This window comes from Montipora capricornis, chromosome 11 (genome assembly GCF_036669925.1).
Source record: "Montipora capricornis isolate CH-2021 chromosome 11, ASM3666992v2, whole genome shotgun sequence".
NCBI classification, from domain to species: Eukaryota; Metazoa; Cnidaria; class Anthozoa; order Scleractinia; family Acroporidae; genus Montipora; species Montipora capricornis.
The window spans coordinates 1669120-1686652 of NC_090893.1; the positions used below are offsets into that span (position 1 = coordinate 1669120).

At 36.5% G+C, this 17533-nt stretch overlaps 1 protein-coding gene across 1 annotated transcript in view; it reads right to left on the bottom strand.

The window, feature by feature from the left end:
- LOC138022993 (uncharacterized) overlaps positions 1–17533 on the bottom strand; it is a 75950-nt gene that overhangs the window by 39430 nt on the left and 18987 nt on the right. Inside the window, exons 7-19 of the mRNA XM_068870030.1 lie at positions 16716–16750; positions 14801–14843; positions 14241–14269; positions 13795–13906; positions 9625–9662; positions 8795–8930; positions 6841–7029; positions 5914–6139; positions 5388–5482; positions 4248–4394; positions 3724–4143; positions 3024–3187; positions 1971–2118 (exon numbers count right to left, since the gene is read on the bottom strand). Coding sequence (XP_068726131.1) covers positions 1971–2118; positions 3024–3187; positions 3724–4143; positions 4248–4394; positions 5388–5482; positions 5914–6139; positions 6841–7029; positions 8795–8930; positions 9625–9662; positions 13795–13906; positions 14241–14269; positions 14801–14843; positions 16716–16750 — 1782 coding nt within the window. The remainder of the gene's footprint in view (positions 1–1970; positions 2119–3023; positions 3188–3723; positions 4144–4247; positions 4395–5387; positions 5483–5913; positions 6140–6840; positions 7030–8794; positions 8931–9624; positions 9663–13794; positions 13907–14240; positions 14270–14800; positions 14844–16715; positions 16751–17533) is intronic.

Sequence of the window (17533 nt, forward strand, 5' to 3'; positions counted from 1 at the left end):
GTAAAAACACGAAAATGTCTACAGTCTCTGACTTTTATGATGTTTTGTCAAAAGGAAGAAATTGATTACGTGCTAGGCAACCATAAATGAACTACGGGAAAGAATGTTGATCTTTCGTCGTTTTCAGAGTAAAACAATATCTTTGGTTTTTTAATTTTGTTGCAATATTTAACTGAATATTTATATTTCATCTGTCGGGTTGGGAAGCCTTCTTTTTCGAGTTCCTGAGAACGTTTTTTTTTCACTTCAGGGTGAAATATTTACACAATCCCAAGGTTGAGCTGCCATGCAATTGAAAATTTGAACATCTCTTAGATACAAAAACAGACTTGCGAATTATCGCAAATCACAATGCTGACAAGCACAAAAGCGGAAGAAATGGTTAATAAATATGAAGTTTGTTTATATCTGAATGTTTTTGGGTTAGAGTAAAGGAATATATTGTCACGCAAATGGTGTAATTTCACGACACTCAAAAATTAGCAAAAAGCGTGAGTTTCATGTAAAAAATCTTGGCATTAACAAGTCGTAGCAAAAGATTAGATTAACCATGAAGTGAAAGAAATGTTGTTCGCTTCCCAAATAAACTTCATTTTACACTGCAATTACAAAATCATTTGTCAGAGAGAAAAAAATTCCAGTCTCCTTGCGTATCACATTTCAACGCAAAGTATGCAAATTTGTTAACTCATTTTCACCGCGCCCCGATTCCCAAGAAATTTTGCTTCTTTCAAATATTAGCAAAAATATTATTTCTCGTCAAGCGTTGCATCTTTTATGTTCAAATAACCGCTAAATTTAACGATCTATCCGTAGATATTTTTTCAAAATTGAATATTTGCACAACAGTCAAATTATAAAAATAGCAACGCACACAACAAATTTAGTCGCATTTACCTCTTCGTCGAATTCTAATGCTTAACACAGTTATTAGTTACCGGTAGTTATTGTGAAAATCTTTCTATATTCGTTAGCAATCATCCTTTCAAATTTCAGAGAAATCGATCAGCCTGCGAATATTTTACAAGTTTTTTCAATGGATGTCAAAAGGCCGAGTGGATGTTGGCATAATCGAGCAAGTTCGATCGATCAAGTTGCCCATGTGACCCGTTATAAATATTTTTTTACAAAATGTTCCCGAATCGTCAAGTATCGCCACAGAAGACAAAAACATCATTCTAAAAGCTTTAATATTCTCCGCAAAAAGTAGGTTCTGGAGGTAATTTTGAGAGTGAAAGTAAAGTTTACGGCAGACGGGAAATACAAATTCACGAGGCTGTATGCTTTAGTGAAATTTCCAATTGTCACCGGGAAGACTGTGCAGAATTGAGTACAAATAGATATAAATAAGCCAGACAACAGAGATCACAGATGCACTCAAGTTGTTCAATTCCTTCTCTGTCTTTCTTAAACCCATAAGTTAAAGAATTTTCCATTTGATTTCAGTGTTGTACAAAAGACCACACTTGGTACAATATGAGAACTACAGCTTACTTCGATTGCGGCTCGACGGGCGATAATTGATGTCGAAGTCCATTACTCGTCTCTTTTAAGATTCCAGATATTTATTTTTCACCGCCTGTCTTGCTTATCCAATTGACGTTCCATTCTTGAGCTCCATAAGGGTATATTTTGTTTAAAGATGCACTAAAACGCCATTCGCGTTACAATGACTTTCGACGCCATTGCAGGTTAATTAAATGTTCTCCTGTGTGCACCAGAGAAATCTACGCATTACCGCAGCCCCCTTAAACGTAACAAAATACGCACAGAAGACTATGCACAAAGACACCACTTAGCAGGGGAGTGACAGGAAAGACTTTAACCATCACAGAAAAAAAAATAAAAATACGGAGAAATGAAACGCAGATTAATTCCGACTGGGTTTGGCAACCCAGTAAAAACTGCATGTTTTCAGGTACGGCAGCTGTAAACGTTTGGCATTATTGTAGATCACTGGTGTGTCATACCTGGAGGTAGCTCTTTTTCTTTTAGCCTTTCTGTAAAGTTCAAAGACTTGTTTCCACTTCTCTGCCATTTCCAACAACGTACTTGCGATTCACAGTCTTCATCCTCGAAAAAATAACTGAGGGGTAAGGCATCCCTCCTGTCTGCAAACTAACATTACGTGAGGCACTTCAAGTTAGATTGTATTCTTGTAAAGAGTACATTACAGTGCTTCTCAGAGTAGAAATACTCATGCGTACTCTTATCTGATGAGCACTTCGAAATATTCAGTCAAGCAAGTGATATACATGCAGGTAATAAAAAAAAGTTGGTATATACTAAACAGTGGATAGTGCGAGGGGCCTGCTCTGATTGGCTACTCAAACTACAAAATGTCCTTTCCTATTCACCTCCGAGCAACTTGCGCCCAAAAATACTGTGCTCATTGCAAGAATGAAATATTAATGAGTTAAATCACCATTTTGTGCTATATTAGTTCGCTGTTTTAGTGAAAACAACTATTGACAGCTATTAATTAATTACAACTATTGACCTCAGTGTCGGTGGCTAGTGGTCGATATTTACTTCCCTGCTTCGCGGTTTGGTAAATATCCACCACTAGCCACCCCCAATTCAATGAATAGTCGTTAATTATTTCATGAGTAATGATTTTAAGGTTTAAAAAAAGATTATGAGAATAATCCCACCAAATATGATGGAATCTCGTTTTTTTTAAGCATGCTGTCTTCCTTCAGCAATAAATGACCAAGCAAATGAGGCTAGGCAGTGGCCTCATGGTTAGTGTGCTCGACTCCAGATTGAGTGGTCAGGGTTCGGGTCCTGGCCAGGGACATTATGTTGTGGTCTTGGGCAAGACACTTTACTCTCACGGTACCAGCGAAATGCTGGTGGTAACCCTGCCATGGACTAGCATCCCATCCAGGGGGGAGTAGAAATACTCCTAGTCACTTCATGCTATGAAACCGGGATAAGCTCCGGCCTGATGGGCCTTCTGGCTCGTAGAGCAGACTTTACCCTTTAAATGATTGTAATGAGGAGATTTTAGAAACACTTACATAAACGAAAAAGGTCTTCCTTGTTGGTAGGAATGCAGAGGTAAATACCCACAAGTCACCATGAGTGTGAGCACCAAACTGTTTCCCAAAAGTGCAAGATGATTTCCATTCCACTGCCATGTCCTTCTCAATTGGCATTAGCGTACCAAGCTCAGCAAAAATATCTGAATTTAAGTAGAGGAGGAAATTTTAATTGTTCCCTGCCTGTAAACTAACTACTTTATCTAGTGAAAAGTCCCTCCCTATCAAGGGCTTTAAAATACAACAAACAAAGCTTAACTTATAATTCTTTACACAACTTGCCCCAACACAATAGGAAAAAAAAAAGCTATTATTTACAAATGGGTTTAAATGGAGAAGGACTTAATCTCCATATAAAACCTTGCTCCAAAGAGAGGGCTAAACCATCTTGCAGAGAACTGGCACGAGTGGCATACAACAACATGAAGCAAGAAGATAAAAAAGCAAAAAAAAAGTTCCTCTATCTGTTTTAATACTGATGTCCTCAATTTTGGATACGACCTGAGACAGGTTGCTGTAGAAGTTCCACACCATGAATTGCTTGAACTCTGACTGTAAATTCTCTTATCAACATGTTACTGAGTAACCAGAAGGATGCTGGGTTGTGGGTATTTCTAAGGAAACCAGGATCAATTCTAAGAACCTTATGCTTGGGTTCATTAATTTATTGAATTCTTACCTTCATTCAGTTGGTTCCAATGACACTGTTTGGAAGCAACAGTCTTTGATATAAAGCCCTTGTTGTTTTTGACAAGGCTGCTCTCTTTCAGCACATCTGGATAAGGATGTAACTTGCAAAAAGACATTGTTGGCTGACGTGTAATGCTCTCCCTTAAAACCAGAAACCTTTCATTCACCGTGTGCAAATGACATGGGATGTTCTTGCTTCCAATAGCCAGATGGAAAGCAAGTGTGTAATCCAGACCTTTTACCACCTCAGGTAGACTGGAATCAAAGTGGCTGTCTCTAAGGATCAAAACACAACTCTTTTGTTTCATGCCTTCTTTGATTTGTCCGATTTTTCCCATTGTACCATTTCCAGCAAATGCCCACTTGCCAATGGAGGAAATGCTCTGGTAGGCTGATGCTTTAGTTTTATCTATTTGGAGGGAAGAAATGAAAGTTACATTTACAGTAACTATAATATTATTTAAAGGTGAATAACTGTGCAAGTGCAAAATGGGTAAAAATTGATTTGATCACCTCTAGAATTAGGCTCTGAAGTGTCATCCTCAGAAGTGGACCTTGATAGCTCAGATGAATCAATAGATGATGTCTCCACATCCGCAAAGTAGTCAGTGTCAGAGTTATTTTCACTGCTGTCATCGCTGCTTTTTTCTTCTGTGAGACCTGTTAGTTGGAAAGCCAGGTGAGTGGAGACCCCAACGTGAATCATCACAAGGTTTTGTAAAAATTAAAATTAATTATCGCTACTTAAAGAGTTCTCAAAGAAACTACAGTTTTTAGACATTATAATGACATAAAACTATAATTATTATTATTAATGAGAACCTCAGCCTTTGTAGCAATTTAGAGCTAAACTGTTTGCAACATTGGCTTATGCAATACACTTAATACTGTTCTTTAAAGAAAACATTAGACAAAACCGTTCAGCAATTGAAAAAAATATATTTAAGTATCATCTACTTGTTTTTTAAACTTTCATTTGTGCTGCCAGTTGGACTTCATGATGCACTGTGGTTGCGTTTATTGTTTGGTAACCTTTTCGGGGTATACAATACTTTGTTTGAGACAATATATACAACCATAACTCATCAAGTGTCCCACACATTTCAAGAAGATACTAGGTGTTTTCTCTTAAACCTGGAAAAAATAGCTTTATTCCCAGTAAAGAAGAACATAACCCAAGATTTGTTCTGATTCATTTCTTCAGACTGGAGGCACCCTAAAAACACAGTTTCCATTGCACATCAATGACACCAAACACAAGACAAGGCATCTACAAAGTTAACATGTAAAAAGTTAATCAAAACCCAGTTTTCGATTTTTTTCTTTCTCTTTCTTTCTTCATTAAGTCTGCAATGTCCAACAACACACCCACCTGCATTTCTGTGTACAACTAAATTTTCAGCCCCGTTTTTCAGTGTTGTATTTTTAAAAGAAAACAATGGCTCCCATTAGTGGCCAACAACACAACTTGCAACTACAGTAGTTAAGCTGTGTCTTTGATTATCTTTTCATGAACAACAAAATTGACCTTGATTGGCAAACGCAGAAAGAACATAGAGTAGGATTCCAAGATGCGACTGAAAGAACAGTCAAATAACTATTACAAGCATAATAGAAAACATATTGAGCATTGTGATTTTAACAAATACTTACACCCTTGAGTTTGAGCTGCAATAGCAGCCACCTCAAGTTCTGACCAGTCAATTACATGGGCCTCCTTTCGACTAAACTCTGGCTCCTTAGAGAATCTGCAATTTAAAAAATTAAATAAGACCAGATGGGCGATGAACTTTTAATTCCATAAACCCAACAACCCCTAACTAAAATACAAAAACGCTTATGACACAATCCAGCATTATGATTATTTTTTCAAGTGTTCTGAGGATGTTAATAACACTTGAGGAACTATTCAACTGGAAAAAAGAACGGGAGGCTTAGATATTTAAATATCTGCTGAGTAACTATGGAAAGTACTGGTTCATCTAAATATATTTTTTCAATTAATTCAAAGCCCCCTTGGTTAATATTAAGTGGAAATCACCAAACATTATGAATTTCTCAAATACAAATCATTTTCCAGTTCCTACAAAGACAAATCCTAATAGGTGCCTATGACCTGGAATGAAAACAGGAAATCAAGCACTTTTATGAAATAGACACATCGCACTTAAAAGTATACCTTGTGGTTAAATCTTGCAAGTAGTTTGCCAACTCATCATGGCCACTGGCTCTGGCAACATCTTCAGGTAAACAAGTTCTGTCTTTGTAGGAATCAAAGACAATTTGTCCAGCAGAGGTGCTGAAGATAATCTCAATAAACTTTTTAGCACCTGTTTGTGAAGCTGTATAAATCAGAAACTGGAGAAATTGAAGCGAGTGCTGCTGTTTGCTTTGAAGTGAGGAACCTAAAAGAAGAAATAACAGTGAGAGTAAGTATTGTTTGTTGGTCACTATCATGGCAAATCATACCACCTTTGTACAACCTTCATGCCCAAAGGTTTATTGCAAGCTGAAATTATCTTATTATCTGAAGAGGGAGATGTGGCAAAAAGAAACCCCTGAGCTAACAGGGTTTTGGTGAAGAACATCCACAATGACAACTTTCTGACAGATTTAGTCACTGAAATCTCAGGAATTAGTTACTTCCTGTCACCATAAAAGCTTGCAACCTTTGATTAATACGAAACAAAAGACAAAAACAATTCCCAAAGTGACTTAAAACACTTAGCACCATTGGAGCTACAGATAAATCATGATTCACAGAGCTTCAACAATGTCTGGAGGACTGAAGTTATTTTGCTAAATTGTATATCAACAATTCTAAACACCGTAAATTAAGCACAGGGTTCAAGCCATAATAAAAAGTCTGAGGACCGCAAGATAAGAATAGTTGGGAAAAAAATGCTAGCCTCAACTTTAATTGGATTGCCCCCATTTTTTTATACAGCCATTTTTAGCATACGACCTACAACTATTACTTCAATAATTTGGGCACTGTTCGCATCTCAAAATTTGCTCAACTTAACAAAGCAACCAAAATTTAAGAAAGTCACTTTCAACAGCTTTTAAAAATGCAACCCTTCGAATGTTTTTTTCATTTAATTACCAGACAATACTTTGTGCTCCTCTGACAATTTGGAAAAGAACTTTGCTTGCTTTCCATGATCCACAGTTATTTGCTTTGCTATCTTGGTCAACTCATCAACATATTCAAAAGAAGTTGTCCCAAGATGCTGACCAGTCTGGGCCATCATCACAGTAACTTCCACAATGCCAGGCTCAGCTAAGTGACATCCTAAGAAAGGTGTATTAAAAAACAAATATTTTAAGCACAAATTGTAAAATTCATTAATAATTTATAAGAGTTATGACCAATCAATAGGCAGTATTTGAGTCATATGTGCACCTATGTAAACCCTAATACAAATTGTATTAACTTTTAATACAGACTCCTATTGAGCTAATTAGTATTCATTAACTTTTGATACAGATCTTTACTGATTAAAATGATTTAACCGTTTCCAGCTGCGCTTTTCTGTTCTCTTGTGTTCTGCCAGGCAGTAAAAGCATTCACCTCCCATTTTGTATTGTACATATTTCGTATTTTTAGGTACCGTTTCAGACAACAAGGCAATTTCTTCCTTCTCAGTCTTTGGAGAACAAAACCGTCCGGTCGCCATAATTACGCTTCATCAGTGACGGAAACTATTCTTAGTTTCATTGTTGTCCCATGAACTCTCTCCTCTGGGACCTACAGTGTTTTGACAATTACTGAATCGCAAAACAATCCTTTCATTCAATATATTGCAGGGTTTGTGCTGGATTTTTTCCATAACATTCCAGGAGTATATATTCAAGGAGTCTTTATAAGACGATTTCTATGCCATACATAGTGTTTCACTGTTTTCTTTTCTGAAAAGGCCTTCCTTGATATTCCTTACCACATCCTGCAAGTTAAGTGCACACATGGACATTCTAATTTTAGGTTTTAATGTTTCCCTAATAGTCAATTTTGGGCTCAGATTTTTGAAATGTCTCTTTTAACTTAGCATGATGCAATCTCAACAATTTTCACCCAAGCAAAAATCAAGGAGTTTTCTACCAGTTTTCTGCAAAATCTTTTTTTCAAGGGCTTTTCAAGCGCCATTGAAGTCCAAAATTAGATTTCAGGGCTTTTCAAGGACTTCAAGGAGTCGCACGAACCCTGATATTGTTTCATTTCACAAGTACAATAAAATATTCGCGTCCGATCTGTTTGGGCATTTACAATGGCTCACCTTCGGCTCGCCATTGTAAACGCTCATACAGATCTCCCGCTCATATTTTATCTACTACTTAAAATTTAATACAACTGTGCAGAAAGTTTTAGTCTGAGGACTGATCTCAAATTAAAGGAAGGTGATTACGACAAATCACTGTGACAATATCTACCAAAACCTCAATGTAACAAATAAACTGTATACTGTTCCAGATTGAGAATTCTTTAACAAGACATCGATTTAAAAATGTTTTGATTGCTTTTCTTTATCTCCATGTTGAAATATTTCCTGAATATGACCTCTGGCCATTTTTTAACTCTGTATAGTTAATTTTCCACTTATGTCCAGGTTTTACCCTAATTAGATGCACGCCCAATTTTGCCATCCAACACGAAGTGTCCCTTTAAGTCTAAGCATTTGCTACCTATTTTCAACAATAAGATAAGCATAAAGGTTAGCATTATTTTTAGCTTTGGGTAAATGCAGCAGTTAATCTCTACTTAAAGAACAGCATTTGGGGTACACTTTCTGACGTAAATTGTCTGTATTCCGAGACACGATTGATGTTGAAGTTGGTGAGAAGAGCAAGGGGACACTTCGTGACCCTTATTGAAATCTGCGTCCGGTGGTCAGTAACTTTTATCATAAATAAGTATTTATGGTTTTTCTTATTAAGATTGTAATATGCTAGGTACAATAAAACATGTTGTTGTTGTTTTTGTCATTAACAGGTTTCTTATCTCTTACATAACTGAATTCATACAGTACATAAACATGCAGGCAAGGTTTAATTTCACATACGAGGAACAGTCCCAGAGAAGGTGTGATTGTTTAACTTTTCCAAATTAACAGTGGCTACACCATGAAATTTTGCCTCTCCAAAATTGACTTGACCAGGCAATGGCTCAGAGAGTGCTATGACAAATGGATATCCACCCTAATATATAAGAAAGATAACACTTAATGTCAGAAAAGTTGTCAGAATAATAATTATAGTTTACAGAAAAAGTTCAGCAAGTCTGACTATTGATGCTGAAATCTTACAGTGTAGTAAGGGCTCCACCAATAAATATTATTAGCACGGAATGGCTGCATTGTTATAAGAAGTCCAAAATGTTCAAATGTTCAATTACCGGTATTTATTTTTAACAGGATGCTTGGCAAACCATAGACACATACATGTATTACTAGTCTTTCACTTCACAACAATAATAATTGTTGGTTAAGTGTGCAACCCATTATAATAATAATTTTGTATGCCACATGTCAGTTCTGTTCTAGCTTAGTTTCCTTGGGACTAAAGAAATCTGCATTACTATAGTTTCAAAAAATTGTTATAGCAATCTTTTCATGGATAACTTAACTGAGTCAGAAACCGTTTAAACTAAATTATCTTTCAAATCTTGATCTTTGTAATGTATCTTCAATTTTATTTACGTTTAGTCTTTAAATTCTTTTGTCAATGTTTATCTTCAGACATCTTAAGTTTGTTATTTATTATCTATTTATTTTTTGTATTGCATACAGTCAACATACATTTGAGGCCCGCCACAAAGCTTCTGAAGGTTCATGAACCATTCTGCTATTTAGTGCAACTCTCTGTAAATAAAGAGTTTTAAATGACTTATTACCTCAACAGACCCTGATGGGGGTATGATCCTTTGAACCACTACAATAAAAAGTAAATTAAATCATTAGTATTTAATAATTGACAAACACATGAAAAAGATCACTGTACATATGGACAATTTACTTGTAAAATAGAGTTAACCACTTGGAGCACTCTTACATCTGCTTATCAACCCAGCAAGAGACCATATTGTTCTCATCAAATAGAACAGTGCATTACAAGGACCATGATAAATATGTGACCTTATTTAGGAAAAGGGGGATTACGATAAATAAAAAAAAAACGCGTTTTCTATCGTTTTAAACACAAACGCGTTATAACACTGTTTAAACGCATTTAAACAACGTTTAAACGCGAAAAAAACGCGTGCGTAAGATTTCATGTCGGAAAAGCTTTAAACAAACGACGCGTTTAAACGCTGTTAATTTACCTCAAGTGAGCGCATAATTAAATGGCTGCTTGCTATAATATTATTATTGGGTGTCATCTTGGGTTAACTGTGATTTATTTAAAACAATGCAGCTCGACAAACCATCGAAATCTTGATTGTTTTAGTCGCTGCAAGTACTCGGAAAAGAGAAGAAATGCGAATTAGTCCAACCTAAATTGGCGGCGTTCTCATGAGGAACAAAACAAAACACTCACTTAGCGACTCTAACGGTAAATTAAATCATGAGCATAAACAATAGAAATTTGTTTCAAATGAAGTGAGGAATGTACAAATGAATTTACAAGATGGTGTTAAGCACAAGTTGGCTTTGATGTGTACCCTGTGATTAGCGAGGGTCATCAGTAGGTTTCTCTTGTCGTGTGTGATCCTGTTTTAGAAATGTAAAACAGAACGTTGATTGTTGAATGCCGTTCATGTTGGTCTTGGTAGAGTCGCAAACACTTATAAATCAATCAAATAAAATTCTGCATTGGGGTTACCAGCTGAGGCATTCTTCACATGCAAAACTTACTACCATTTTTCCTTTACTCATGTTTGATCAAGGCAGTTGACATAGCGGCTGTCTTCCGACTCTGAGCGATGACCCCGGCGACGACCAAGGCCCAAGCAAGCGAATGAAGATAAAACAACTCATACCATCATGACAGGGCTCAACTAAAGCTGCATATAAAGTGTTACGTTCAAGCCATTAGAAAAGAAATTGATCGATGACTCGCTATTTACCGCTCAAAAGAAATAAAGTGATCGACATATTTGTTGCGATCAGTCACGCAACCTTCCGAAATTTTAGACTTTTTGGTCATTTAGTACTTGTCAAAAGGAGACATCAGTTTGTTTAATTTCCTGTTTGTTTATTATTTGCGATAATGAAAAGGGTTTGAATATGCAGCAGATAGTGAAGCGCCAAGACACAAGAACTATAACTTGCAAAAATATGATAGCCCATTCAAAAATCTAAAAAAAAAAAAAAATCAAAGCTATGAAAGAAATGGATCATACCGGTACTTCTCTGAACCCATCCAACCTTCCCGAAACATTCGCGGGTGATTTGCAGTTGGCAGAGGAAACCTATTTCATGAGCGAACGAGAGCAGAATGATATATTTAGCGTCCTCGGTCAAAGCTTCAACTTCGAGCCATTAATCACACCGGAAGGTACCGGTCACACAGATAGCGAAAAACGGCTCTTGCTTTCGTTAAATCGTTCGCTACTTCTCTCACAGTCCCACAATAATTATATTATTATAGCGAAAACTGACAGAATCCGTAACAAATAAATTAAGACTATCCGATGGAAAGCCTGTTCGTGAACGTACACCAACGAAGTTCCGAAAAAATCAATTCGCTGATCAGAAAAACTAGTAAATACTTGCGATACTACCAAATGTTCGCGAATCTAAAAACGTTCCCAGTTTCACTGAATCGCTCCCTACTTCTCTCACAACTGGACATTTAGGTTTCTGTTTCCCCACAATAACAATGGAGAGAATTACAAAACCCAGAAGTATTTGGTCAAGTCAATGCGATGTTTACTTTGTCACATTTTGATGAAATGTTTCAAAGTGATTCGCTCATTCTTTGAATTAAGTCCTTCTGAAGGTGGTTAAATGTTGACAGCCTGTTTTCTGTAATTTCTATTTTCTCGAGGCATTATCAATAATGGTACAAACAATCCAATTTTTTCGTTGCTATGGGGCGAAAACCTGATTTTTCAGTTGTTGCGGGGCAAGCGTCACGACATCATGACCAGTCTACTCAAGTGATAACATGACACCTGCCGAAGGCTAGCGGCATCATCACTTCGATTCTGCTTCATTCTGGCGACGTGCTCTTTTTGTCGCCAAAAATTCCGAAGAGGAAAACACGAAGGAGGAGAATGTGAAAATTTTAAAGAGTTTAAAAATATTAAAACAATCTTGAGACAAATGATGGATCAGCCTCTTGATGACACCTGATGCGCTAATGGCAACATTTTTGAAGCGTCGTTCAGTGGTTCGCGTTTCTTTGGCTCTTGTCTGCAGAATCCGTAGGCTCAAATGCTGAATGCTTAATTGTCACCACTTTGTGGCCATGCTACTGTGTTCTGTAGGCTTTCCATGTACAAGTCATTCTTTAATTTCTCCCACCCTTCCCTGCCCTGTTTTTTTTTAAATAAAGCTGGACTACAGGTATGGGTGCACACCTGGCACTTTGCATTGCACATAGCAGGTTGGGTGTGGCCCCTTCCCCTACCATCTCAGCTGCGGTTTTGCCCCACACTTTGCGAGCGCACATTTGTACTTGTCACTTCCAGCCAGATGCCACAGGGCCATTGTCCATTTATGCTCAGGGTGTGTTACTAGCTGCCACCCTCATTTGTTGCATTGCTGGGTGTGTCGCTGCCACCCCCTTTATTGCTCAGGGTGTGTCGCGACCACCCTCATTAGTTGCATCACGGGAATGTTGCTGCCATATCCCTATACAGTGACTCATAGGGTGTGATGTTTCCACCCTTCCTTGCACTAGGGTGCACCCAATAACTGTAGTCCCATTTACTGCCAAAGACTGTAGTCCTATTGTATCACTATGACATAATTCATTATATAAAGCTATAAAGTTGTTAAGAAAGAGACAAGTTTTCAAATACCGCTAATGATAATCATTATCATAACTAACAAGCCAGTAGGATTAACAAAGGTGCCATGTTAAAGTGTGACTTATCTATAGACAGCAAATGATCTCCGCTGATTTCTGAGTTGAAAAGGCTGCAAGTACGGTTTGGAAGTTTAAGACATGACTTTGTGGTATTGGATAGAATCAGACAAAGCCAGGGGTTTCAATAACTTTTGAAGCAGATGCCTGGGCTAATCAATGTAACTGGCAGTCATTCTTGTCTTTTACAAGGGTTTGAGTGAAACTCAATGCAGAGTAGCCGGCAGTGAGAGGTACATTTCTGACAAACAGACTGCGGTATAGACAACTTTCATAATGGTGACCAACTTTACATTCTTTTGTATTTATGTTAATTAGACCTACTGCCCGCATTTTGAAACAAATATTCTTTTGAAATTTGCTCGGACCCAGCAAGGTTAGTAGGGCTTATTAGCATTAAAGAATAATTTTATTTGGCCACCATTATGAAAGAGGTCTATACCACAGGTGACAGCTTCTAATGAAACCCCTGCAAAGGTCAGTCAGAAAACTAATATGTAGCTGACATCTTTCGATCCCTTTCACTTAATATTAATTTCATTCTGTATGTGTACTTGTGTATCTCCATATCTATTTTAACTGAAATCATGTTAATATGTCTCTACTAGTATTTCAATTTGCATACAGTGTATTAGTGATTTAATTTTAATGAATGCTTTCTTAATGCTCAAAAGCATTTTGCTTCTATGGTAAGTGCACCTTTTCTTTTTCCTTACTTAATTTTCTTCTCCTTTTCTTACCCTTTTTGGTCACTGTGTTTATTTTTTGTAGGTATTTGCAAAAGAAGCAAAACAAAATTAATTAACTCTCAAAATCATGTCCTTCTTCATGCCACTGTACTCCTTTTATGACCCACATACTGGACACCAACAAATCAAATTAAATGTGTTTCTTACTTTCCACTATATTACATTTAATAGACCAAAGGGGACTTGCTTTTTTTCAATTTGCAGCCAAACTTTAATACTGAATATATTAAGGCACAGCAGGAGCCCTTGGTGACAAAAACAGAAAACGAAAAAAATACTACCTGAATGATCAAGGTCACATTTTTGAGAACTATTTCGAGATTTGATGTTGAGATCAGTGGCTGGTGTTAAACTGTCAAATTCCTCAGTAGGAGAATTCCCATTGCAGTCTGCCTATGAAGTGAGAAAAAGAAACTAAATGCAACATCAAATAAATGAAAAAGGTTACAGGATAATCCTTTTAAATTACACCACCCAGCTGGTTGATGGGGGAAATAAAAATACTTATTCGCTTTGCAACTCAATGAAATTTGTTTCAATATGCCCCCTTACTAAATAGGACCTTACACAGTCAGGGTTGATCAGAAGTTAAGTTTATTTCACATGATGAACACGATCCTAAGGTGGAAATTTAATATGGGTTATCATATTCTAACATAAATAATTATTCACAACTTGTGTAGAGTTTCAATGAATTTCAAGGACTTAACTTAAGTTTGGTACTCACCCCTACTTGGTCTTGATGAACTGTACCCTCTGTTGATTAAGCAGTCATTAACTTTTATTATTTTTGGGTTAAGGTGTTTTTCAACTTTGGTTATGCTAGTCCACTCAAATAACTACAGGTTGACAACCTCATGAAATACACTTGGATCATAGAGGACACCCAAATGACTGAAAAGAATAGGTTTGAAGTCTTGAATGAGAAAGGAAAATTGTTGACAGAGGAATTCAAATCTATTGGATCAAAAAAAGATTCCTTAACATTTGTGGTGGGCCTATCAAATGACCAGTTACATTTTGACATCTGCAGAAGCCTGACACCTGACAGAGTGTGGTAGTTTAAGGGATTGCTTTCAGACTGAAACTGGGCTGAGGAGATCTTTCTACCTTCTACTACTCAGGTCCTTGAACTTTGTGTTATAGTCACCCATGTTCTATGTGTACTCATCCCCCCAGACTTTGGCCTCGTCAGATTAACGCTAACACCGTCCTTTGCTCAGCATGATTCTTTCCACAACACTCAGCCTCATCCAATAGAGGCACATTCACTGCAAATGTATTCACCTGGCTGGATTTCCATGGAAGGCTGACCATCAACAATGTTCATCTGAAGATGAAAAAACAATGGAATAGACCAATTTCGATATGTTAAAATTCAGTCTCAAACAAAAGGCATCATTTTGAGGCTCTGGGGAATAAACTCGTACTAATCCTTACATTTATTCACCAGAGCCTCAAGATGATGCTCTTTGTTTGGGACTGAATTTTAATATATTGAAATTGGTCTATTAGTTGTTTATTCAGTAAAATGTGCATTCCCAACAAAACTAAAAACCTGTGTTAATGTAAAAAAGGGAACATCTTTTTGAGGATAATTAAGGCACATAGACTCTGATGTTTGAGTACAGAACAAAAGGACACTCTAATCATATACACATAGTGTAGCAACTATACAGAACCCACAAATGTTTTGCCATAATATCTACTTCCAATATGTTAGAAATAAGGACTTCAAAGTGTTTATTGTTTCTGTTAGTTGTTCTTTTGGTGCTACATACTCTGGTTTGGAGAAAATAAAAAGGTCCAATTCAGAGACCTAATGGTTTAAAACTCCTGTCCGGTATCTTCTTCATTAAGTAATCCAAAGTTATTGCACCAGTCATTTTATATGCTGACCAACTAGCCAAAAAAGGAAAGGGTGTGCCCAATAATTTTAATTACTATATGTTAAACCTCCTTATCTTTAAATAGGCATCATTTACTACCAAGACCAGACTGCTTCGAGTTGCTTCTACTGTCAGGTAAATTTAAACATTATTGTTCTTTGCTCCCAGGAGAGAAGAAAAATCTGAATAACAAAGCATTTTGACAAAGCACTCTGGTTTTTTGTAGTAAACCAGCCAATTAGAGTGTTTCATTTAGCTTAAGAATTTTCTTGCCATGTAATAAAGACAGATTCTTTCAAACCTAAGATTAAAATTCATTTTGACGACGGCAACGGTCAGTTACTCTATTCAAACCAGCTGCCAACTTCAAATTTTATTGAAACCACTGCCCACTAAATTAATATCAAAATTGATCATTAATATCATAACCTATAATTCTGTCTTAGTCCTTTATTCATCCACTTATTTTAATTATTATGTAACTTAATATGCAACTTTTCTTTACAGTCAGTGTATTGTATAATTGCATTATGTGTTAACTGATTGACCCCTGGGAGTGAGACTTAAAATCTGTCTAACGCCAGACGATTTTACTCGTCAACTGGGAGCATCCCAAGGTGTTTGAGGTGTCAATGGATTAAACTTATAGCACTCTTTCTAAAATGTGTACAATGGATTTACAGTGTGCTCTATTTTATTATTGTAATCTTTTGAACACTTGTCTTTTATGCTTGGCAGAACTGTTTTGAAGTCTTGAGTATTTGAAGCATCTGCACGCCATTTTTAATTTACGCATGACAAATATAACCAGTTCAAACCACATTCAGTTTGGAATGTTACTTCCTGACATTATGTACAGTATTTGATGGCACAATCACACTCTTTTTGTTGCTGTTTACTTGTTTGTATTAAAACATGTTACATTTCACTTTTTTGCAGTTTTGACTGGCTCTTACCATGATCTTGTAATCTATCAACAGAATTTTTCATCATAATGTATTGTAAGTTTTTTTTAACCTTTATGTCATGCCTTATAAGTTTCCTTTCATGTATTCCATTACACTACACTCTTCAATCAGCATTGCTATACATGAGTAGTGTTAAAATTTAATAAACTTGAACTTGACTTAACATAATGTCAATACTCCTGGACATTTTGCTCATTGCTCATATTTTTCCCCTTCGAGGCACGGAAAGTGCGCAACTTTTTGTCAAACCAGATGTTTGTGTTTAGTGCATGGTACGTATACTACACAGACATCTCATATAGAAACTTTTTTCTGAACAACTCACAAATTAAAAAAAAAACTTACATTTGCCGAGTCCAAGAGTTCTTGATGCCATGTATCTGCAAAGAAAAGTTTGTTACCATTTTAACGACATCAACTCTTCATGTGACAAAAATTGAAAGGGATTTCAAGCACAAGGGGTAAAATCCAACAAGCTGCCATTCTTGTTTTTGAAGGAGGCCGACCCTTCTAGCTTTCAAGGGTTTCATGACCATATTACAACCAACTTTGAGCCACTTCAACAATAATTTGTAACAGCAATTAAAAAAAACAAAAAACACTAATTTGAAAACTATTGGCTAACTGTTCGCCAAAACAAAGCAAAATTATGCAATAAATCTCAAATTTCATAATACAAGTAATTAAATTTAGATTCTATCAGATGTAGCCTTCCCAAGCAATAATAATAGTTATCTAGATCTACAGTATTTTTTGGAGTACTGTTAAAACGGCAAAATCACCAAATTTGTTAGAGTCCCAAAATGAAGCAGACTAATGGTGATTTAAGTGGTGATGGTGATGACAACGACGATAAGGTATCTGTGACAATGAAGCTTCACCACCACCACCACCCCGAGCATACCCCGGGCATTTGACACCTTTGCTGTTGTGGGATGGAGATGGAATTTGATAATCAGACAGTCTTCCACAGGGAAAATTTCACAAATTCCTCAAGTTTGCTTTTATACTTTGCATGATAGTTGATCTGCATCAACGGAATGCTAATATAATGACAATATTAAGGACAAGATTGTTGAAGACAATAATATTGAGGAAAAAACAAAGATTACTTCTTTCAGTGGAAACAAAGATATAAAAAGGTTTAACTTCAGGTTAATTCT